Source organism: Styela clava, chromosome 2, assembly GCF_964204865.1.
Source record: "Styela clava chromosome 2, kaStyClav1.hap1.2, whole genome shotgun sequence".
NCBI classification, from domain to species: Eukaryota; Metazoa; Chordata; class Ascidiacea; order Stolidobranchia; family Styelidae; genus Styela; species Styela clava.
Window position 1 is genome coordinate 26,869,681 of NC_135251.1, and position 25,353 is coordinate 26,895,033.

Sequence of the window (25,353 nt, forward strand, 5' to 3'; positions counted from 1 at the left end):
CGGAGTAGACCATCTTAGTCAAGGGAAACAAAATAAGTTGGATCAATCTTTATGGAACACCGCTATATGTAAATCCTGTAATCTGACTGACTTTTGTTGTGGAGATTCTAGATAGAATAAGTTAATACTGCTATAATGTATACCCGATTAATTTTCAAACTTTTCAAGATTCTGGCATCTTTGTTAAATATAATGACGGTTTCTGCTATTCTCGTAACGACAATTTACAAACACTGCTTCTATGTCTTCATCATGAAAGCTGTTTCTATGCCCTACGCAAATTATTTAAAAATATTTAAACTGAAACATAGTGAACTGACAAAACTGATTCACGATAATGATAGGATTATTTAACGAATAACGTATAACGTTAACAAAATCATTCACAGAACTCCTGCACATACCATAACAAATGAAACAATAGCGTAAAGAAATTTTGATGCAACACGTGATAATATTTTTTCTTTAAATTGACTCTTCATAACCTTTCCAAATCATCAATTTTTAATTATTCTTGATTATTGGAACAAAAAGTCAGCACGTAATGACTAATTTTTTGTCTTATATATTAAGAAACTTTTCACAGCTTTTAAACTTTGCTGAGTTTCCCGGTACAAACTAGATCTATGGGATTACGACTAAAGTTCACGAGTGCATATGCCTCGCTCCTACTGAAATATTGATTCGATGGATGGAACGATAATGTTCTGGTACAAGAAAAATAAATTTGTAGATAATGCCATTTTGATCAAATAAAATAACTACATTCTCAAAACAAATTGAATGTTTTATTTTAATTCTTCTACAAAAATAAAATTAACGAAGCATTTTTTAAATTGCAGTTTTATTACAAACGGTACTTTAGACAGAGGAATGTATATTCTTGTAAATATTTCGAGCTCTACCAGGTAGATAATGATATGTTTCAGAATTTTACAGGAAACTCATTATCTGTTGAAATTTCGTTTTCACGTCAGAGACAAAGAGTAAGAGGCAAGAGTTCTTGTAAAGAGCTTTTTTCAATTAACCTTGCCGACAGTGTACCATGTTATTTGCACCGCATGTAATATAGATATATGCATATATATATATGTGAATCCGGAGACGTTAAACGACTCTATTTTATTCATCCATGATCAAATGCTGGTACAGGTAATTAGAGCATCAATATTTTTGTGAGTATCACTGAATACAAGTCCAGAATAGTTTGGAGTTATCGAAAAAAACAAATTTCTTAAACAGATTACTGTTTTCCCAACAATATTTTTCAAATGATGCTATATTATATTCTTAATAATGCTCATGTTTATTTATCATACTATCATTTATTTCAGTACCAGCTATTACATTTAGAAGCATCATGTAAAACAATCAAGAATGCAACCAATAATGATAGCTGCTCAGAGTTTTTATACAAAAAAGTCCGAACTGAACACAGAATTGAATACCGGGTGTGCGAAACTGTGATATATATGTAACCTATTACTTTATTCATAATACTCTGACTTCATACAACAAGTGATTCGCCATTCCAATCTGTCACAGAACATTACCTCTAAATTCTGTTCATTGACAAAATTTCACAATAAAGGCCCATGTCCTTATATTTATATTTTAGGTCTCATAAGTCTCTTTTTTCTACATCGATAAAGCAACCAAGTTATTATGTTATTCATATATATTAGCTTGTCTCTCTTGAAACTTCTAACTCAAGTACCAATAAATTCTGGGCTGTAACTAACAGGGAATACAAAAATCTGAATACCGTCTATAATCGATACTGTTGTAAGCCATAGATATAAATGAAAATCATAGCACCATGATATTAAACTAGCTATGTAGAATAAATCCATATTACACTAATCCTCTTGGGAAGGCATATGTAAGGAAACGTGCTTATTACATGATATCGATCGTGTAGTTTTGTTCATATAGATATTTGAAACGATAATTTATTTTACATAACATATCGCTATAAAAAAACGGAAATACATTTTGACGATAGCAAAAATTACTTGGGTCGCGACATTCAACTACTGTGTGCACGGATCCAAGAGCCGACAGTTTACTGCTGTTGGTTGATAATTTGAGTAAAATTGAGTTAAGATATGCCTAAAATACTCTTGTCTACACTTAACTGAATAAAAGATTACTTTCAACGCACTGTATAGGTACTTTCACTGTGGTTTTTGAGTATGGCAGTAGTCTGAAAGTTATGTCAATAATTCATTTCTCAAATTTTAAATATTCTTGATTTCATCTTACATCTAAATTTCTGATATGTTTTGCCCAATACTTATTTCACGCTAATTTCGTATCTTATTACAGAGAAGTATTGATTTTCCAATACTTTGACAAATACGCTGTATATTGATTTACTTTTTCAGGTGAATTGAAGGTGTCGGAAATACTTTATTCGAAATAAACTTCCATCTTCGCTCAGTTTCATTTACTTCTAGGAAAGGGATCTTTGTTTGCGCATTTTTTTTAAGTAAAAAAGTAAATAAAATAACAGCAATATATTTAACCATATGATCCTACGAAACATGTTACATAACTTTATTACGTTATCTTACATCTAATCAAAAATATCTGGGAAAGTATTAAAAGAACACTAACGTTCTCCCTTGCGAATTGTCTACCATCTGCAAAACTACACCCTTATCTTCTTCTCATCGTCAACATTGATCTACATATTTCTCTATTCAAAAAGTTGATTATATGTTTACATTTTACGCTACCCCTCCAGCTCACTTACTACGTTACTGAAAGCATAAACAGAATTTGTAAAACAAAAATCCCCTCGCAGCCAATATCTGAGCCAAAATTGGCCTTTTCCATATCTTCTGGCAATTCAATATTACTGATTACATATAGACATACTAATGGACTCTTGTGATAAAATATTTACAAGTGTTTATCTTCACGGTGCAAACTGTAAAATAATTAAATTATCTATTATGTTTTGATGTTGATATTACATACTGTTAAATGATTTGGTGAACGTGGCCCAGAGCGGCAAAAACTTCACGTCAATAATCATTTTCATTATGATTAATTGAATAAATTTGGTTAGTCATATGTAAATGGATTCATAAATCTTCAATAAATTGTTTTAGAATTCTATGAGTCCTGATAAATAAATATATATCAATAATTTTCCATGCAAACCAATAATCAACTCAACGCAATAACACTAAATGGGGTCAAGCATTGTAAGCTGAATATGAAGACATTTTTTAAATAATATTTATTAAAAGCAGAAAATAATCTTGCTTGATATTACTTTTTCTTTCTACATAAACTATAGTTCATTTCCGAATCATCTAATTATTATTTAAATTGAAATATTGTTTTAATGGGAGACTATAGTTTCGTCTCAATATGTGAAATGTTCTCACTATTTTTTATGTGGCAACAAATATAAAAACATTTTGAGAATTTTTCTGCCCAATACCATGAACGTTGAAATACTTTACTTATACTAAATATAATAATCGAAAAAAGCAATTTATCGTAAAAGATCAGTCATCATCTTTCCACCACATTTCCAAGACGGATTCTCCATTGCTCACGAATGTTGTATACTCCTTATAAGGCAATGGACTGCATTTTGTAAATTAAGTACATTAATGATATTCAGCAATAAATCACGAAAACAGGTGAAAAAAACTTTTATACTACCTATTAAACATTCTGTAGCCGGCTAGTTTTACATACTATAACAAGTCTCTTGAGCTCATTTATTTTTTAGATAAAATCTTACGACTACTGAATCCCTTCCCAAGAATCTGTGGTATCAGCAGCTCTATTTCATTCGTTTCTACGTCCCGGTGGGATAGATTATATTCTGCATTTTTTATTTTAATAATTAATAACGTACATATAGTGAAATATCAACTTATTATCGATCATCCATATCCATACAAGATTCGTGGATGCTCAGTGAGTGATAATTCTACCAAAATTAGAAAAATATGAAAAATAAGGTTTTAAAAAGTAAGCTTTACTAGTACAAACCATATTTTTATATTTTGCATCACTCAATTAATCTCATTACAATAATAGAAAAAAATATGAAAAATTGTGAATGGAAACAAAATTTTTCTATTGAGTGACAACATTAATTTAAAAATGTTGGTATCGGCAAAACTATCAACTAGTGGTTAGATAATTTTGTTTATATATACTAACCATATATTATTTCGATAAAAACTCAAATAATCAGATCGATTTTAAAAGACACAAAACATATTTGTCTAAAAACATATAAAATTCCGTTCACGTGCGTATTCGTCAGTGAGGTAATAGCGTATCTTTATAAAATATTAATGGAAGTTGATGAGAAATTTTGGAGTTTCAACTTTGAAAACTTTAATAGTATTATAACATGCATGATCATTTGCATATAGCTATATCGATCCTTCTTTAACAATGGAAACGTGTACTCAATAAAGAATCTTGATGCAACAGATCCTTCAACTAGTAAGATCAAAGAATATCCCCTTTAAATAATTCAGTTTTAATTAGAAAACAACTTCTTGTTTTTGTAGACATTTAACAATGAAGCTGACAAGACAAAAAAATAAAAATCACAAAGGCCTATTTATAGACAAAGGTATTTCCCACAAAGGCGTGCAACTACTAACCTACGAGAATATAAATTCACTTTGACCAATATGATTGCAATGCAAGTTTTTCATAATTGCTCACGGTCACTTCAATCGTGGCTGCAGTGCCAATCAAATCTAACACCCATTTGGTATTGAATATACCTCTTTGCGCTGATTTATAATACGTCCTGGAGAGGTACAGTGCCATAAATTAAGTGGAGAACCATTAAAATTAAACCATTCGACCAAGAATATCTTTTATAATTCGTAACTCTTTATTGCCACCCCGTGATAAAACATTTTCAGAAAACATAAAATACTTTTACTCACAACAAACTAGAACGTACCATCAAAAGGATTTGTTATGCAACTAACATTATTTCAATCGCCCACAGATAATCAATTCAGTTCCAGTCAATACATTATTATAAGGCTATTTTTCTGTTCGTGATAACCACAACTATTCTATGCTTGGGTGCCAATTGGTTTTTTATTAACGTCCAAGTAGGGTTGGATTTATAAGTGATCAAATAAAGGTCTTGACAACAATTTTTATAAAATAAACTTCTTTACAACAAAATACATGTATGGATCGTTCGACTAAATTGTTGAGGTTTGTCGGTTCATGCTGTTGTTGCGAAAAAAACGTTCCTCTCTTGACTACCAAGCCACTAACTCTTTTAAAACGGTAGTTGGCCTAGTTGAAGATTCGGATGTTTTCCAAAACGCCTTATTTTTATTTTGTTCCCGCAGAGCTTTGATCAGACACTATTGTTGTATGAAATTTTAAGAAATTTTGGTCACCACATGACTTTTCTGCAGATAAATCTAGCAATCTCACGCTTATCAAACAGCGTATATTACACCCGGCATTTCGATATTTGAGCCTTGCTCTATTGTTTTAATTTAAAGAGTATCTTATTCTAGGGCAATATTGTAAATTTTAAGTTGATTTTTGGCGTAATTTTATACATTAAAGCCACCAATCACAGAACTCTATGTCACTTAATAATGAATAATGAAATAGGTGTGCACAGCCTACCTCTTTTAAACATCCGATAAAATTATTAGTTTCTGGTGATCCAGGTAAATTAGTGGTAGAGGGGCTTCCACCAACGTAGAAAATGTCATTCAGAGTGAGCTGTGTGTAGTCGTTTTGTGTAAACCCTGCGTTCGTGTGTGCATCATCGACGGTCAAGTTAACCTGTGAAGTTAACGCATAAGTTAATATTGCCATACTAATATAAATGAGGTGGATAAGAATAAATTATGTATATTTTTTGTAATAATAGTCTTTATAATCTTTCAATTTAATGTAAACTGTATTTTTGAAACGTTAATTCTTGAATGAAGAAAATAATTTCTATACAATGATTATATCCATTTAGTAGTTAAATCCAGTTATTAAGTTATTGATATTTCGATATATGAAAAAAACATTAAATTTTGAGAAAGTTAAATAAAATTGCATGACTTCAACATTAAAATAACTTAATATAATGATTTTACGCATGAACATATGTGATAAATTTGTACATGCATGATAATACAATATCTGCTAGATGGCGCTGCTGGTCTACTTCAAAAGACCCCAGATGGTTTGTTACCACGCAAACGATATGACGGAGAAGAAATTAAACTTTTTTCTCAAAGTTCTCAAGCCTACTGGCAGTTTTTCAGCCCAAGTTTTTTTAGAAGAAAAATCTTTTTAGCTACAAGACTGCTTCTTCACAAAACACGCCACCAGGATATTTTTGAAATCATTTTGGAATTTGGTTCAAACATCGACTCATGCGAACATGTCAAACATGAATGAAAAATAGACTACGAAGCAGCGGAAGAAACCAGTATTACTTCGTTGTAAAGCAGTCATATATCTCCACTATCAAAAGTATAATACCAACATAACGTCGGACGATTACTGAGTAAGAAAATTATATAATGAACAATTCAACAATGTGATATATTATGAAATTTCCAAACCAGGTGCAAAATTACTGCGAAAAGCATTGAATATTCTGCGCGATATCTGTCTGATACAAGGTCGCAGAAAGAAAGAAATTCACTCTAAGTTAAGACTAGCGTGTCAGAGGATATCAAGTAGCTATTATATTTTAATAAAAATAAATTAAGTCAGGTCGTATAATCATATTATTAACGAGTTTTCGATAAAATAATTCATGAAACATTGTTAAAAAATCATGTTAAAGAATGGCTAACTGTCACTATTCTTTTTATCATTAATTTGATGAAAAATTTCAAATCAATTGAAATGCTTCGCGATTAGACATTTCAATGCAGGATTCAATAATTTCCGAAATGACGTTACGGTTACGCCAAGAAAATTGCAAATTCAATCAGTCGCGCTTCGTAAAATTGCGTCTTTCGTTCAATATTTTTGCGGAAATTTGAATGGGATCAAATCGAGAGCAATCAGAAAATCAAATCGCATGTTTTATTTATCAAGGTTGAGGCAAATCTGTTCAATAATATAGTAAATATAAATTTTTACCAACTTAAGAGTTCAAAGCGCGTCAAATTTCTAGGGTTGCTGGTTATTTAAATATGTTTCAAAAATAAGAATATTAAGTTGGTTTTATTTTATTACTGAATCGGAGTAGAAAAAGACTCACTGAGGCAAACTAGATGACCTGACTAACGAACAATTTCGCCTCAAATCAGTATGGGAACAAACATAAATTTCCATAATTTGTTATATTATAATCAGAAAACTGGTAACGTCTGTTGTTCCCAGGTTAGATAAATTTTCAATCACTCCACTAACGAAGAAACATTCTTCATCCTGCGAGCGTAGCATATAATAGAATATAAATTCCCAAAATTAGCGTAGATTGAGTGAAATAAACCATTGACGTAAGCCAATAACATTTCCGTTACGTAGTGACGCAAACGTCAACGCGTTAAATTTTACCCAGAATAGATATTCGTCAAAGACACTGTCGGGTAATTTGAATGTCTTCTAAAGTGTGATAATTTAATTATTAAACACAATTTTACGGTCACCTAAAACTAAGGGTTTTGTTCTATTAGCATTTTGCCGATGATTGGTGCGTTATTTACTAAAGCATCTTGAATCCGAACTCCTCTCTATCTGTTGTTTGCAAAAAAATAGATTTTGAATGAGAAAGTCAGTATCAAGGTATTGTAGATCTACCCTTCGTAGTCTTTGAAGACTTTAATTAGAGTAGGAAAAGCCAAATTCTTCTTTATTCCAAATATGAACAAAGAGATATCCTCAATTTCACAGGCTAATACAAGGATGTTTAGATTGTTTGTTACTGCATGTCGTGTCCATGTTGGCCAAGCTAAAGTATGTTCTTAATATGATCAGTCAGTCTAGAATGTAAGAACATCCAAAGATGACACTCGTCAAACGTCGACAACGGATTTCACTTTTACGTTTTTAGATTGAACCGAGTGAACCGCAACCTTGTATCTTCGTTTCAAGATGACCTTCAATCAATATTATTTCGACATAAGAGTTGAAAGGATAATGTGTTCTTCATCGCTGCATCAAACATAATATACCCACGTCCGCAGTGAAAGGAGTATGATAGCGTAGGCCTGATGGTGCTTTAAATCTTGTATGCTTCGTTTGAAGTGTTAAATAAAATTATCTTGATAATAAATTTCCGTTAATTGACTGAGTTTTAATCCGTTACGACGTATTTCGACATGACTTTGATAAAGTTCAGCTACCAAGAACCTGTTGCAGAACCAAAAATGCCAGAACCTGACACTGATCCGGGCTTGACATTTTTATTGAATTTGGTATGCACTGCTGCACAAAGGCTTAGCAATTAGCAGAAAATTGTTGTGATTCAGGAATTTAAAAGAATTATTCGCTAATACTATTTTCGCTATTGAAAAAACTTGAAATTAATACTTACACGATAAAATAGAAAAATAGTCAATTTAAACTAAAATGTTAGTGAAGTGACACAGAGATGCGCTTTTATTGTATTTTGAAGATTTTTCGACTTATTTTAGGCATCACGTGCTTCACCTACAGCCAAGTTCATTCAGAGGGTAATGTCATTCGAAATTGAATTCTCGTAAAAGTTCATGATTAATTCATTATAGAGAAAAGCGAAACAAGACAAATGGGTCTGTGTTAAATGGGCGGTTTCAATAGTAAATACATTTCTACTTTTGGGTAAAAAGTACTTATAACGTATTCGTACAATTTGTCAGACGGACATCCTTAGACAACTTTAACGTTAGGACAGGAATCGTTCCAGTTCGACGTTACAAACTGAATTGAGTATTAGTGAGTTTCTCCCTCATGAAACAATCATGTATATATTATTAAATTACTCAGAAGTCAGTCATTGTTATATTAGCAATTTTGTTTGGGAATAATTTATAATAAAAATGAAGTTTCGTTTTTCATACCATGTATATTTTCATAAGAGTCTCGAGTCTTTAGACAAACAAATTGTGGGAGAATGTAATAAAGGGCAACATTAATGAGTGTATAGTTTGTTTTTCTATAGAAATATATCTTGATTACTTTTCATCAAATGTTGGCTCAGTTGTATATTTACTTCATATAATATTGATTGAAAGAAAATAAAAAAGCGAAAGAGTGAAAATAGCAACAGCAACCAGCCATGTTTGTACACGTATTAAACATTCACACACCGGATATGACGTCACAACAAACATATATGGGTTTGAATTTTATAAAACACAATGTAATGAGGTATTTACAGTTTTTTGCCAAAGTTTTTAAAATTAGCCAAATTTTTTTTTTCGATAAAAATTTCTACAGCAATGTATAACAAAATGAACACAGGACAAGGAAGGACAATAACAATACCGATAGACAAACTGATGGTAAGATGGGAAACAATGACGTGGACGTAAAAGGTGGTGATGATTTCATGACTGATGACGTGTTTGGTGACGTTACCGAAGCACCCTCGCGACGACCATTAGTCTTCGGCTAAACGAGCCGTAACGTATAGCAAATAAGAAAACAAAACAACAAGTTAAAAAAGTTTTGTGACTTCCCAAAAATACATACTATCTTACTAGTTTCAAAAAGAATAGGCAAAGGAAAGATTTCGCTTATTATCTCTATTTTTCTTATTCTCTCTCATAGAAAGTTCATGAATCGTATTTACAAAAACACTGAAAGCAGTTGAAGATAAATTCAGAATTGGAATGAAGATTTTAAGATTTTATAAAAGAATTGGAACGGCTTCTAAAAGTCAGTCCACGTGAAGTCTATGAATAATTGAAAGCAAAATATACTGTTTTTAAATTAAACTTTACTGAACCACACTTTTGATTCAGAATTGGTGACGAGACTGTCAAATAATATTCTGCCAAAAATTATTCTAAAATAGGATTTTTATTCTTTTGTACATTCACTTTTTTTCTTATTTTCCTTTATCGCACCCCCATCAATCTATCTTAAATTTTAGAGTTCTCTTAACTTAATATACCTTATTCTGATGGAATGAGTGTTTTTTATATTAACTTACTCGCTTGAGTTCACGATAAACTTCCAGGAAATGCCATTTATCATCGTTAAATGATCCGACTGTGGGTTTCAGTAGAACAACGAAAGCGCCGGATCCAAGATTTACCACAAGTTTTATTCCTCCATTCTTGATCGATAGATTCACAAAATCTGCAGACTTTCCTGAAAAAATAAAATGATAACAATAAAAGAATATTCTTATGCATATCTAATTTTAGTTGAGAGCCACCAAAGTAGTTTTTCGCTTTTTTCCATCATAATCCCGAGTTATAAAATTATATACCAATCAAATTGTCTCGAAATATGTAACTATGAATGTTCTGATAATTTAGTTGAGACAAAAATATCCTATCAAAGTATCTAACTGCGTAAGTTTTTCAAAAATGTACATTTCTAAAGGCAACTAATTTGTAATAACTCATGGTTTATGTCAACTTTGACAAAATAAAGGTATTGCAGCACATCAGATTATTTGTATATGAGATTTTATATCTGTCTTATCAAACTATATTGAACAACATCTCAACTGGAATTGAACAGTCTTGAGCAATGTGATGCATTTTTGATGAACCTGATTTGAAGCGACTTCACCAGACAAAGAATGATTACGACATTAGAGATTGGCAAAGAATAGATAAAACAACTCATGAAATTTTTATATCTTTCGATTGTGTTTAAAAGTAATTATCTGATACTCCATATTAGCGTAATTTGTCTCCTTGTAAATGCCAAACTTTAATGAATAATGTTAACGGGCAACAGACGGGAATGTTCATTTAGGCAGCATCTATCTATAACATTGAATTTTTATTGATTATTTAGGTACTTTACAGCATTTAAAACTTCTTCAAACGACTTCTGACATTTGCCTCAACATGTATTTTAATGCCATCTGTCCCAAAAGTCTTTATTTATTCTGAATCATAAGAACTATATTTACATCTGATTCTATTAGTTTACAGCATAGCTGATAGATCATTGTTTATTATATTGCAATAAATGTAGCTTCTTGTACTATATTGGCAGAAAAATAACTTATTTTATTGCATACTATAGAAATAGTTGCAGGCTCTACAGCAGGGGTCACCAAACTTTTTTGACCGCGGGCCGGGTATGACTCAAACTGTGTTGAAACGGGCCGGATGAATATTTTTGTCAATGCAATACAATAAATTCACAAAAGTTGGGAAATCCATTCAATTCATTCAACAATATATATTTTACATTTCTGAGGACTTGAATATTAAATTCTATCTATATCGCAGAATAAAGATCGAGAACATCCCAGGAAAACAAATATACAAGATTTCTATATCTAGACAACTATCCTGAGTTTAGCTGTTATTAAAACGTTGCTGTCATGAATTTGGTGTAGTTTGGTGACCCCTGCTCTACAGGATAAGAACTTCTGTGTTATTTAATACAACAATAAAGTTTAATGACGCGTCGTATAAGTATGTCAGCATAATGACAAACTGGAATACTTTTCGAAGGTCACGATACGTGAGTGCCCTCTATGCCCTAATTATTTATTCCTCTGTGCTGTTGATATGGACTCTGCGAAAATCCCTATTTTTTTCGATGATTCTGTAATGGTGAAATCGTGTGAGTATAATACAATATTGCTATACAATGAATAAACATGACTAATTCAGATGATTCAAGAGTGTTACATTCTTTCAATGACTTTCAATGGCATTCATTATTATGTTGTTATATTTAAAGTGTGTGGGTAGTAATAAAAAAATTCCTTATTTCGCCTTTCTCTTTACCGTCCAGATGTGTGAACTATGGTAACATACGAGTAAATAGAAACATGTTACCTTCAAGTTGGTAAAATAAATTAATTTGGCAGTGGGTATTTCACATGTGAAATTAACAAAGGTAACTCACCAGTGATGAAATTTTAAGTATAGTTAAGTTGCTTAGACACGGTTCTCCATATCCCCGTAGGTAATTGGAGCCTACCAAACAGTATATAATATATTTTTAAAACCATTATGACAGTTAGGGGATTTCAAATTTTTTTCAACAATGAACTTACGTTTACATTTTTGTTGTTTTGACCACAATGTAAAAATTTATGTTGTTCGACTTTTCGACCCATTTCACGCTTTTAGTCTCGATTAGAAAATTCGTGTAATGGACCAAGCTACTAAATTATTGAATAGTCCATTCAGTCCGACTAAAAACGGATTTGCATGCATATATACCAGATAACACAGTCCATAGATTAACTGAGTCTAAGAAGCTTTCATCATCTTCTGCCCTACTTGATTAAAACTGATGTTAATAGAACAAGAAGTGACCCATGGTGGAACGAATTAAGAAACACGATGCGCTGTCCGATCCAATTTGTTTTCAACTGAAAATAACTTGCCAAATCTCTCAAACAGTCTGAAGTGGATTTAATAAATAGATAAATTATTCGTTAGTTAGTTAAAGGCAGTATTGGGCTAAATATTAGGTTTAGGCCAATACTTTTAGACTTGTTGGAGGGCTATAGTTACGACTGACACCTAGAGTAGGGCATACTGTATTTTTTGTTGACGTAAACCACTATTAACAATACATTTGGAAGACTAAAATGCCAGTTAGGTTCTTGAGATCTCGTGCCAAAAACACACGGAAGATTATGCAATTTAAATATTTTAAATAAGCACTTTTTCAGACAATACATTACGGCCAAGCACACTGGAGATGTTTACCGGGCAACAGTGGACTTTAAGAGATACACTAACGTAATTATATACCGTAAGTGATAAAACTTTTATGTTGTTTTCTTATAAATTGACATAGTGAGAATAGTGTAAAAGTGTAAATTCAAATGCTCGTTCTTTTCTGAGTTGAGAGACTAGGAAGAATAACAACAAATCGATAATGCGCTATTCAGTTTTTTATCAGACGCAATTTCGGCGTCTACCCCTCTAGGACGCAAACCGCAGATCTGTTCATTTGCTGTGAACTGCTAATTCATGCTTAAATCGAGCTTGAATCGTGTTCAAACAAACGATTCCCAACGTGTAGCCTTGTATTATCAACCGTCAGTTTCTAGCAAAACAAAAAGCACGAACGGCACTAAACCGATCGATAAAATTGTCAATTTGGAACTGAGAAAATTGCATGGCATTGTAATGGTTTATTTATGACGGAATTAGTTGAATAATTGCATAACAACACGTTGAAGTAAATCTCATCAAATTGTCTTTTGCACTAACAAATGTTTTTCGAAAGTGAGGAGTTCTTGGGGTTATTTTCCGGTGACGTGTATTTCTAAATTTAGCATGAAATTTTTTTAGCTTGAATATCGATGACTATATCAAATTTATATAATGTGCCACCAAGTACTTGAGTAATAAACGTATGTTTAAGTTGATGGTAATAATTTCCGAAAACCTATAATGCATAGTTTCCAGACAACAGGCGCATGTAAAGGATTATGACTAAATTATTTATTTTTTACTCTTTTCCCGACATACTTTCAATCATATATGAGCTCATCCTGAAAGTCTGGGACTTCTACGAAATCTGTCGTGCCGTTGTCCCAAACAATATTATATTCTTTACTAGTAACCACGTGGTCGTATAAGACGCACCGATGGATGGATGTTTACAGAACCTTTGACCCCAGGAAAAATTTTTTTTCCTACACTTTACCATAGTAAAAATAATATTCTAATTTAGGAGCGCTTTCGCGAGTTGGCGTTACAAACTACTGCGCATGTTGATTCATCATTTTGATTCAAAATATTTAACAACTTCAAATTGAATAGTTAGTTTTGGCCTAGTCTCTCACAGACTTTGAATATTGCAACTAAACTCGCGTTAAAAGACGATTCAGTCATTCAGCATTTTGAGAACACGACTAAAACTAATTGCTGGCAATAACAATGTGAAAATTTCTGTTGTTAGGTAACTTTTGACATTATGCTGATCAGTTAAAGTTATGGAAGTAAACACGGAATTCGATAATCGAGGAAACATCCATTATATACTTTGATACATTCTAAGGTGGTTTAGCCTCTAATCTCTTGTTTGTTTTTTCGACACTCATGACGATTATAGGCCAACGCATTTAACATTGTTTTTCTCCCAAGCGTATCAGAGGCCAATAATATTTGAGGCTGGTCAAAAACATTCACGCTTAATAAGCTTATTTCGAGCAAATTTGTGATGATTACAACTAGATTTGATTTAGTATTTACAAAAGAGTGATGTTGTTATAAAACTTGCCACCATGTTTTGATTTATCGTGATGGTCAGTTGTACTCTATTATGTATAAAGATCTTTTCGGGCAGTTGTTGAATCAATTTGTTAATTATGTCAAATTGGAAAGTTACCTGCTAAACCAATAACATAATAACACTAGTGCTTATTTAAATACGTTATTTACGTTGTTTGAGAATTCCTAAAAAACTTTCACAGTTGCGAAATTTCAGTACAAACGTTCTAAAATAGAACCCTAAAGACTTGACCTCACGTGAACTTGTGTATTTATGATGACGTCAAAATTTTAGTCGACTTTTGAAAGAAAATCGACCCATCACTTCAACGCCATATGTTACCCCACAACACATATGCGAGTTTTGATAAAGGGTGGCAATTTCAAGGCTAATTCAAGTCTATTTATTTTAAAGTCGGAGGTTGGCCACAGGGTCTTACGAATAGAGCGCCAGATGTCGAGAAGGCGATTTGGGACTTGAAACACACAGATAAGCTTATGTGGTTAAATTATACGGTTGCGAACGAGACAAGAAAATTTAAAAATGAGTCATTAACAATAGGAGGCATTATGAAAAATACAATAATATTCTCGAATTCTTTTGTTAAAAACAAACAAAAAGTGGTTATGTGGTTAACCAAGAAAAAAGCTCATGTGGTTTATGTATGGTTGGTTGAAGATTCAAAGCGAGTTGTTGGAAAGCATTTATTCATATTAAAATAACAAATAAAAGAAAATGTTTATAACTTGCTTTACCGTTTGAATTTAACACAGTCTTCATTCAAAATTTCATTAAACTTAAAACATGAATTCTATCGCCAAAACAGCTTTCGGGGATAAGAATTACTGCATGTATATATTTTGTTTCTGCATTTCAACGGAAGGTATATAATTATTGTTCTGGGACATTGCATAGGTATATTTTCAAAATATCATTTCCTTTATTGCGGCTTTAATCTGACGCACGAGGCGACATTTTGTCATTTCGCGAAAACTGAATCGGGATTGAATAGATTTTAAATATGAATATATATGTAACAGAATGAATCTCCAAATCGACTATATCATTTTAAAATCGATTTGATATAAAAATTTGCATACAGCCACAGATTACATCTAATCTTAAAAACTGTACAGGTTTTGTCATGACATCTATCGCATCTAATTCACCCTCGCTTCAATCGATACTGCAGGAAAGTCAAAAACACATATTGTATTTCACATATACACCAAGCGAGTATGCTAAAACTTGTGTGCAAGCTATCTAAAGCTAATTAAAAAAACACAATTTGTCAGAATTTTTTTTACCGGGAACATGAGTGAAATATCGCAAAATGCAAGTCATTTTACAATTTTTTTTTAATTGATGTAAGTAAAGGTGAACACAATATAGGCAGTTCCTTGACAAGAACGAAATGCCATACGCAGTCGCTTATTTGCATAAACCGACTACTCATTTGACAATGATCGTGGTCGGGTAGGAAAAATGAATCTTTCAGATACACATAGATTAAATCCAGGGTTAAATTATCTCCCAATATTTTTATTGTACAAATTAGTGGGTAGCATATTATGTTTTGAAATTTTGAAACCTATAGTCTAAACATGGAATGTTTTGTAGTATTGCGAACCAATTAATTATAATTGAATCGGGAAACGTAAAGTTCGATATAAAGGTATCGGTTTTCAATTTTCTTACTTTTTCAGATAATTAAGACATTAAAAGACAGTGACAAGAAAAATCAAAAAACTCAAGCTTGTGTACTTCGACTTCCATGAACTGTATCAGCGATATTTTTCCCTCGAAAAACACTATATATATATATAAAAAGTATACCACAGGGTAAAGCCAAGTAAAGCAAGTAAAATAAAAATTAGAAATTCTTCCTCGATCATTTAATGACAATTTAATCGATAATTTATTCCCCTTTTAAACATTCCATCATGTTATACACTAAATTATTTGTTAACAATCAATCCACTGTATATTCTCAGCATTGAAGGTCATTGACGGATGATGGTGATTGTAATCTTCTCGTGAAATGTTTATAGAGTTCAATTGTACAATCGAAAAGTTTGCGGTATTTTCTCATAAATTATGCGCGAATGTAATGGGGCATCGACTAACTTGACTGTTTTACCCCCATTTCTTTGCCAAGTCCAAGGCCGCACCAGTCTGGTATTTTCATTTTTCTCTCCTTATCAGCTGGCCGAATCCCTCAAATTGAATTTTCCATCATAGATAAATGTGATGAATTTCTGTAGTAAAGAATACCCTGCACCCAAGGTGGAGCGCGTCGCAGGCTGCGATAATTATAATTAACTTTGCAATTGAATGAAAAAATGCATTAACGGCATTTATATTGATTTACATTTACAAATATCAAGTTTCATAGGAAATCAAAATGTTAGCTACTTTTCACCGCTTATGATTTTGTATAATTTTTGATCAGTGGCGTATCTACGTAAAATGGCGCCCATGGAAAAGTTCGAAAATGAGCCCCTTAGTCGTTGACCGACAATTGCTGTACGTTAATATTTAGGTAAAAACATGAATTTCAATTATTTCCCAAGTTGAATTTATTTCATTGAAATATTTTACGGTCGAAAATTTCGCCTTCTGTGCGCGCTATTTAAACGAGCCATGGCTGCCATAAATGTACACCACTGCCCAGGGAATTCAAAATTTTGACTTTCGTACTTATATCAGTTATAACAACCCAAATAGGGCAAAGTGAGTAATTTGCAAATCATGAATTAGTATGGACAGCAATATAAGAACTGCATAGTACATTGATTGGTACATTAGCATTACACTTTATACATTCACTCTAGCTCCGCCTATACGATGTGCCAGAAAGCTTACACTTTAATATTTTGAGTCTGTTCAAAATCATTTAGTTGATTGTGAGTTGCCGTCTCTAGTAATCAAAATGTTACAAAAAAGTTGGAAGAAACTGTGTGTTTTCGTCGTTGTATGTATGAGAATTTAAAATGGATATTGTTCTTAAATCAATCTCTTGTTGATCAAGAACTTTATATTTCATTTAATACAAATTTATTCATTTTGAGATGCTGCAATTATCACGCTTTCAATAAATAGTTTGTCTTAAATACCTGATTCAATATGATGATAATGCTTCTAGGTGAGCATACTGCTCGTTGAAGTACTGGCGGCGTGAACACATGCTCAACTCCCAAAACTCGGGTTCTCAAGTTATACGTATGTCTTATGCTCTGCTTAACTGTACTAATAATCAAAAACATTCGAAACGCAGCCACAAGTCGCGCTGCGCAAAACAAATCGACTTGAACCCTAGGTTTTCTTATTAAATACCTTCGTAGACATGATAAATTCAATGCAATATATGTATATATTAGCGATAAATGTACTTCCCAGTCACATAAATAATTTCTCACCTGTGTGCAGTAAAAGTCCATTGCTTTGTTTTGTCTTGAAATACAGTGTGATCGTATCAGAATAACTTGATACACCATTTCCTCTCATGTCGTACTCAAACCACTGGTTTCCTAAAAATGTTGCTGCTGCTTCGTCGTAGGCTAATATTTGTATAAAAGTTATAGTTAGATTCACATAGAGTGTAGTACAATAGTTACAAATAGCGTATGATAATTGATTAATAATAATTGTGATGTCATGCTCGCAGACTTCATTATCGAAAATAAATGAATATCAAGATAACATCTTTCAGCCTTTGTTTCTATGAATGTAGAGAAATATGTAACTGCATAAATTTCGATAAGCATCGCAACAAATGAACAAACGCTTAGCAAAACTTAAGTTAACTAATTCTTTTGTGATTTTCTTTGGAGAATTTTGGTAAATTCAAAACCGTTTCAATGAGTCTGACAATAACTTAATTATTAAAAACAGCTTGTAAATATTGTTGAAATGAAACCCATATTTATATAACACATAATGATGCATGAACTTTTATTCTACAACACGATTATTTTTTCAATGGTCAAATATCTGACTGCTTTATATTTTATATATAAAAGCAAGCGCAAACGTTGTCTTGAATATTCTTCAATCTTTTTCAACAACTTTCTTTCAAATTGCTAGTAAAAAAGCAAATACCAATAGCAATAAGAAAAACTTCAAGATCACAAATCAAGTAAAACTGAGCGAAGAATATATGCTTGCTTCCATTTTGGATTGGAAAATTTACAAACTTCTAGCAAGGTTGTTATGAAATCTTCAGTATTTTACAAAAATCGTAGTAAGGCAGAAGTGAAATTTAGAATGATGATTATGAATATTACAACCAATTAAGATTTTATGCAAAGATGGTAACGATATAATTTTATCCTAATAATTACACAAGAGATAAATTTCAAATTTAAATAAATTGATCCATCAAAGTTATATGCATGAGGAATTTTTCCAAACGTAATTTGTAGTCTAGTCTTTACATGAGTGAAAATGAAAAATTCACTTCAAATAACAATAAAATAAGTTCAAAACTTTGTGGCGGAATTATTTCAGACGATTTGCACTGTCGTTAAATTGGTATTTTTCGACAGCAAGCGACTGACCGAAATAAGCCCATCACAAAGTTTTAAACGTTAAATGGACTTACATAACATGGACAATGCACCATTTTGCCAGTTCGCTAGAAAATGAAAGGACAAGACGAGAGTGATAATTTAACTATGAATATGAATCTGTGACGTAATGTGAGTATGAGAAAACAATACAACAAGTAAACACTAATGCAATGTTACTGACTCTATCCCAAGCTCTACAATATTAACTGCTCATGCCGATGAGGTTGAATACGTTGAATGAAACCCTAATTTTTCACCTACTCTCTAAGTCTAAGATATTCAATTGATCGAGGAAATCTTACTCATATAATCCCTAATGTAACCGATCACCCAGACCCACGTATAATATATTTTATAAAGAATGAATTGACTTGTCAGTTTATAAATATACTGATAGAAAAGAATACCTTGAGCCTAACCCCACACGACTTCAGTTTTTTAAATTAATTTTATAAAAATTTTGAATACTTAATTGAAGAGCAAATTTTTTGTTAGTTGATTTTAATGAAATTGTTAACATGAAAATTCCGATTTTTTATTTTATACCCGGATTAAACGAGGATATCGGAAGATTATATTTTTATCTGAATCATACCGGAAAGATAAAAAGGGTTTCTTATTAACATTTCATCGTTTCTTTGAAATAAGATTAAGGTGTTTGACTCTAATGCATATTTCATTAAGTTTAATTGGACGGCGGTGTGAGATAACCAAATTCGTCACTCTGGTATTAAAGACTATTTAAGATTAAAATCCCTCCAGATCAAGAATGGACCATAAAATTTTCTGCATAAGTATGACCAATTTTATGTAATTTAAGCATGATCGAATTGAGAAAAGATGGCACAATGCACACAACCGGTGGTTTTCGAAATTATCTCATTTCTCAGTGTGACGAAAAAATAAAATTACTCACATGAATCCTAAATTTGGGCACATTATATTTTGCTCTAATAATTTATCGCACAGTCAAATTATTTCGCCTCATTTTAGATAAAAGACGCAAAGCAAAAATATATTTTTTTTTCAGGAAATCTGTCTTATCTCACTCGTGACCTAAATTACGTGAAAAAAAAATTGAGTTGCAGATTTTTGAAAGCACGTAAAAATTTATGTTTTTTCTTTTTAGGCTAAAATTAGAAAACAATGTCATTGCAATATGATTTTTTATGCTTAGTTTTATCGATATTTTAGCCACTTTATAATGTTTGACGATTTTTTTTTTTTTAATAAGAAATGTGAGATACTGAGACTGATTGAGGCAGCGTTTAATGGGGGAAAAAGTTTGCATTTCGTCATGCTACTTTTCTGACTAGATGTTCACATATATAATTTATTACAAGGCTTGCATTATTTATATTAACAGTAGAACTGTGTTCCAAGTTCCATGATTCAAGATCGACAAAAACATTCAGACAAGATAAAACCATTTTCAGGAGTAAGCGTGTGGTGAATGAGTAGCGCATTAGATGATCGATTGTGAATTTGAATATTTACCACAAATGACTGAATTTTGGACAGGTCTTTTATAACTTAGGTTTGTCGAAAAAAGTTTTCTAAGTATAGGATATGGGTTCACACAATGCGTGGGATTGGTCTGCTGCTGCGTGTACCACTGTATGGCGTGCTGCACGGTATATTATAATAAGTACACTCTGATATAGGACAGAAAACAACACAACACGATGATTTGAAATATTCGCAATACAACACTCCAATATACGGAGATGAGTGGAATGTTTAATCCCTATTGACCAATGGTGTTTGATAGCATTCCTTCAGCTTACCTTGGTCGCTCATCATCATTACATCATATATTTTTGCAACTGCAAATCAAGCAACGTTTTGTACATGCTTAGTGTTACACTACAGGGAAGATATTAATCATTGATGAAACTCAAACTAATCGTATCTCAGAGACTAGCTTGGAGTATATATCAGGCTATAGTGTGGTACACCTCAAGCTATAGTAGCACCAAAATGGTTAAGGGGAGACTTTTAAGAATTTTATTTGCAGTACGTGCGTTAACTAGTCCACGTCATTTGATATAAATTATTCACCAAGTTTTTCATTATTTTTGGATTTTACTGTCGTGTTGAGGAGCATGTAAAAAATGATTGCTGATGACCTTTTCTTCACGAACAATGTTCGAGAATTAAATATTAGAACTTTTGAAAAGTATTTTCATTCACAAACATTTGGTCAAGTGCACAACCGGCGCAAACAAGGTAATATATACAGCGATAGTAAAAATAATATAACTTATATAGCGTAATCAGCTAAAATAAGCATTTTTGATTCAGACCCGCTATGGTCTAGATTCTAGAACAGTGATTCTCAACCTTTTATGGCTCGTGGCCCGCTTCAAGCGCCTTTTCACACTCGCGGCCCCATTGTTCGCCATGCCAAAAAACTAAACGTGTTGGATTGTATTATGTTTTAACGACCTTTTATGGAATGCAAAATCAAACCCCAGACAAGAAAGTAAAAACTTTTTAGTATACAATCAATGAGAGTCTTGCGCTTGGGACTGTTGGACGAGGTTCCTTATATTAGAAACCTTCTTTGATATAGATTGACAAATGTCACTGTCAACACCAAAACGGTTTCTAGATTTTGCTTTGATGGTAACAAGATCAGAACAACCATATTCGCACAGATATGTTGCGGAAAATTGAACTAGCAGTGAAGGAGCTTTCTTGCTAAGTAGTGGGTAAGAATGTGATATGCCACTTCATAGCTGCATTCAAGAGCGGGCTTTTCCTCCGACAGACACCATATCATAGCCAACGTTGTTTCCATGTAAATCTAACTCGGGCTTTTGGGTGGCTCTTTTGTCACGGTGGTTTCGGGGATGGTATGGACGTAATGGTTCATTGTTCATTACATACAAGCAATGCAAGCATTGAGCAAATTCTCTGTCCTCTCGATTTACTTTGGTTAAGCCAAAGCCAACGTAATTGTCGTTTCATTTTCGTATTTTGAGCATTAGGAATTTAAAAATGGGTTTTTGCGTCTATAATATGATAGTGAAGGTTATCTCGCAGTCTAGTGAAAACTACAGGATAGACGGCCTGTCGGCGAACTCTTTTGATTGGTAGATTCCAAATCCCATTATGATCAAACAATTCATACACAAGAAAGTGAATACACCTTGCGAACTCAAACAACCTATTCAGGCAATGAAACAGCGGTGAACGCTGAACGGGAAATTCTATTTTAAAAGGAAAGTATGCAAACGAAGTCGCTTTATGACCAATTATCAGCTTTGTGTCGTGGCCCCACTTGAACTGCTTCGTGGGCCCCCTTAGGGGACCACCGGCCTCCGGTTGAGAACCACTGGTCTAGAATCTAGATGTTAAAATAATAAATCTTTTTTCAAAACGTAAATAAAAAAACATTTCATGTCATCAATTTTGTGAAACAGATAACGTATGCTTTAAATATCAGGAAATAATTTATATATATATAAATATATATTCAAAAGTTAGACTTTATTATTTATTTTATGATCATGTATGCATACAGAAATGGATCAAGCAAACTTTAATTTCATACATAATTCGAGTGTTTTTTCACATATTTATGAATTTGAGTTTAATTCTAGTAAATAATAAGTGCAGCATGCCATCTAATATGCCTTCTATAACTATTTTCCTCCTGTTTGAGCAGACTGCCATGACAAGTAAAAGAATGAAACTGAAATATTTCAAAATTATGTAAACAATTCTCAAGGGAATTGTAACTCTCATTATGTAAAAACTCACAAATAATGCATTTCGGCAATATTACAGCCAAAATCTCATTTCAAAAACAGAGACAGTATCGATCACACATGCTCATCAAACATTTTTTGTTACTGCAGGCTAATACAAATCCATTGTAAATTTTCGGATGATCTGATATGGGACTAACAAGAAATTTAACATTTTACAAATTCATATGCTTATGAACCTCGTATTCTTTCATTTTTCAAAAAGTATAGATGTCATTTTTATATCCGAGCGTACTTGAATCGTATCTTTGAAGATAGTAAATTTAGTAAATTTGAAAAAAAAAGTTCATCTAAATACAACATCTCAATTTAATTTTGTAATTTAGGAAAACTATTATAAAGTTTTGTATAAATATGTCTTGTATATATTTGCCAATAAACAACATTATATATATCTTTAGTGGAAGACATACCCCTATCTCGCCGAGTCGATAGAGAAATTTGAGTTATCTGTTCCAAAATTAGAGGACCTCGTGTAAACATAACCGCTCATTAAAATATCGTTCATTTTGGCCTGAAGATAGATTCAATTATTGAAAATGGATTTCTAAAATTAATTTATTTCAGAAAAGCTGGCACTCCGGCAAGAATCCTTTAACTAGCTGAAATTTTAAATTCAAATTTTCCACTTCAAAATATGTGAATCTTTACAATGGATTTGCACCTCGCTTATATTATTTTAAACATTTCATATTCATATCAGCCATTTAGCAAGATTGTTTTTATCATCACCGACAACTTTGTTTCATGCAGACTTCTAACCAAGTTATTTTACAATTCGTTTTGTACACCGTCGATAAAACATACTCAACAACTAAATTGATTATGGTGTGTTTTGAAGATGATGTTTGATCGAGTGTATACAAAATAATTCCGAAATTTTTAATCTATCTGCCATGGCGCTAGTCTATCATAGATTAACCATGGTAATACCATTAATCATATTTGATAACTGATACACTGCGGCTGATTCGCATAAAAGAAAAATATAGCTTTGTATGTTACAGGCACATTGAATGTAAGAATAACAGGCTGGTGAAAGGTCAATAAGGAAAATTTGCGGTTTATTGCTCCAATAGTCGATTTTGAAGTTATTGTTAAAAAGAATATATCATGGATTCATGGCGTTAATAAAATGATACAATTTTGCGGATCTAAATGAGAACTGTTAACATGGGTCAAAGCAATCACTTACAATAGGGTAATATTAACCTTATTATACAAAAATTTTTGATTTCATGTGACGTTAGTTTATAGAATATAATATAGCCAATTTCAGAACGATAATTCGAAATAACAAACAAAGCTATATTTGAATGCAGAATATTGGATATGATTTGAGCATGTGAAATACATTTATAACTTACCTTCACTCCCTGCCAAAAGAAGAGCGTGAAAAGAAATGAAGTTGTAAAATAGTGCTCTAGTTTATACAGTGAAAGATAGAGTATTTGCTTGATTGTGACACAAAATCACTAACACATGTAAGAACAATTAAAAAACTACTCACTTCCTTCGCAATATTTTCCCGAACGTCTGGTTTCAGAGCAATCGCAAGCCGGTTCGTTGTTAAGTACAATACAAGTCCCATTATTCTTGCATGGGTTACGTTCGGTGTAACAGAGATCTGATCCAACTTCTTCGATAACTTCCGCTTTTCCCATTGGTCTTTGATATTTTCCATCAATCGCATATCGACGTATGGTGCCACGAAACCCGCTAACAAAATACACGGAAGGCAATGACAAGTCTTCAAGCCGATATTTAGAAGGAATGCCACCGATATAACAAAAACTCTGCGGAGAAATAGCACTCGCATCGGGCCCTCCTGCAGTCGCCACTGCTTTTTTGCCGTCTACTGAAAGAGAAACTTGTGTTCCTTTCACCTCCATAGAAACGGAATGCCACCGACGGTCATCTAAATTTTTTCCTACTGTAACTTTAACTGAGCGGGCGTTTCCAAATTTAAAACTAAGCTGGAGAATACCACTACGGAGAGAAAGCTCGATGTAATCCCGGGGGCCACCATCATCCAAATATAACAGAAGTCCATTGCGAAGGGAGGATCGAAATTCAAATGAGAAAACAGAGCTAATAGTTCGCCTAGTTCGTGTAGGCATCGTGGGAATTCCGAAAGACGGAATGGCTCTGAAAGTTGTCTGTTTTGGCGTCCATTTTGGCATTTTCAAAAACTGTCCCTTTTTGTTTTCAAAAATGAACATGGATGGCACTGTCATTGTGAACACGTTCTTTGTAAACACAGGCTCAGAAGAATCGCTCCTGGAATATTTATTTGAAAACGGACTCAGAGGTGTAAATACAGAAGGGGATGCTGATGACGATTCAAGAATCGATTCGGACGGCCATGCTTCTGTGCGTCTCGCGTCAGCTGTCGCCGTCGCTCTTCTAACTAATATGGTTAAAAGAGCGAACAAAACACGTGTACATAAGTTTATATTAAAGCAAAACATTTTAGATTTGCTTCAGTATTGAAAAACTCCAAATAATGGCTTATAATATTTATTTGTTCGTCTTTTGTGCGAAATATATTCCGAGTCAATATCCGTTAACTTGGCTACAGTGGAAGCAATCTGGATACAAGGTTGTTTCTTATCGACATGAATCAAGTCACAAGATGAATATTACACATTTGACAA

At 32.6% G+C, this 25,353-nt stretch overlaps 1 protein-coding gene across 10 annotated transcripts in view; it reads right to left on the reverse strand.

Moving 5' to 3' along the window:
- The window catches only part of LOC120335643 (neurexin-1-like), a 55,015-nt gene extending 29,662 nt beyond the window's left edge, over nt 1-25,353 (reverse strand). For 6 of the 10 annotated variants that reach the window (XM_078110022.1, XM_078110024.1, XM_078110023.1 and 3 more), the window contains exons 1-6: nt 24,207-25,353; nt 20,708-20,746; nt 17,769-17,909; nt 10,127-10,287; nt 9,457-9,582; nt 5,656-5,817 (exon numbers count right to left, since the gene is read on the reverse strand). In XM_078110022.1, the coding sequence (XP_077966148.1) occupies nt 5,656-5,817; nt 9,457-9,582; nt 10,127-10,287; nt 17,769-17,909; nt 20,708-20,746; nt 24,207-25,167 (1,590 nt within the window). In that variant the 5' untranslated portion in view covers nt 25,168-25,353. Of the gene's footprint in view, nt 1-5,655; nt 5,818-9,456; nt 9,583-10,126; nt 10,288-17,768; nt 17,910-18,952; nt 19,220-20,707; nt 20,747-24,206 lie in introns of those variants that run through there. The other 4 variants (XM_078110026.1, XM_039403197.2, XM_078110027.1 and 1 more) reach the window with 4 other exon arrangements.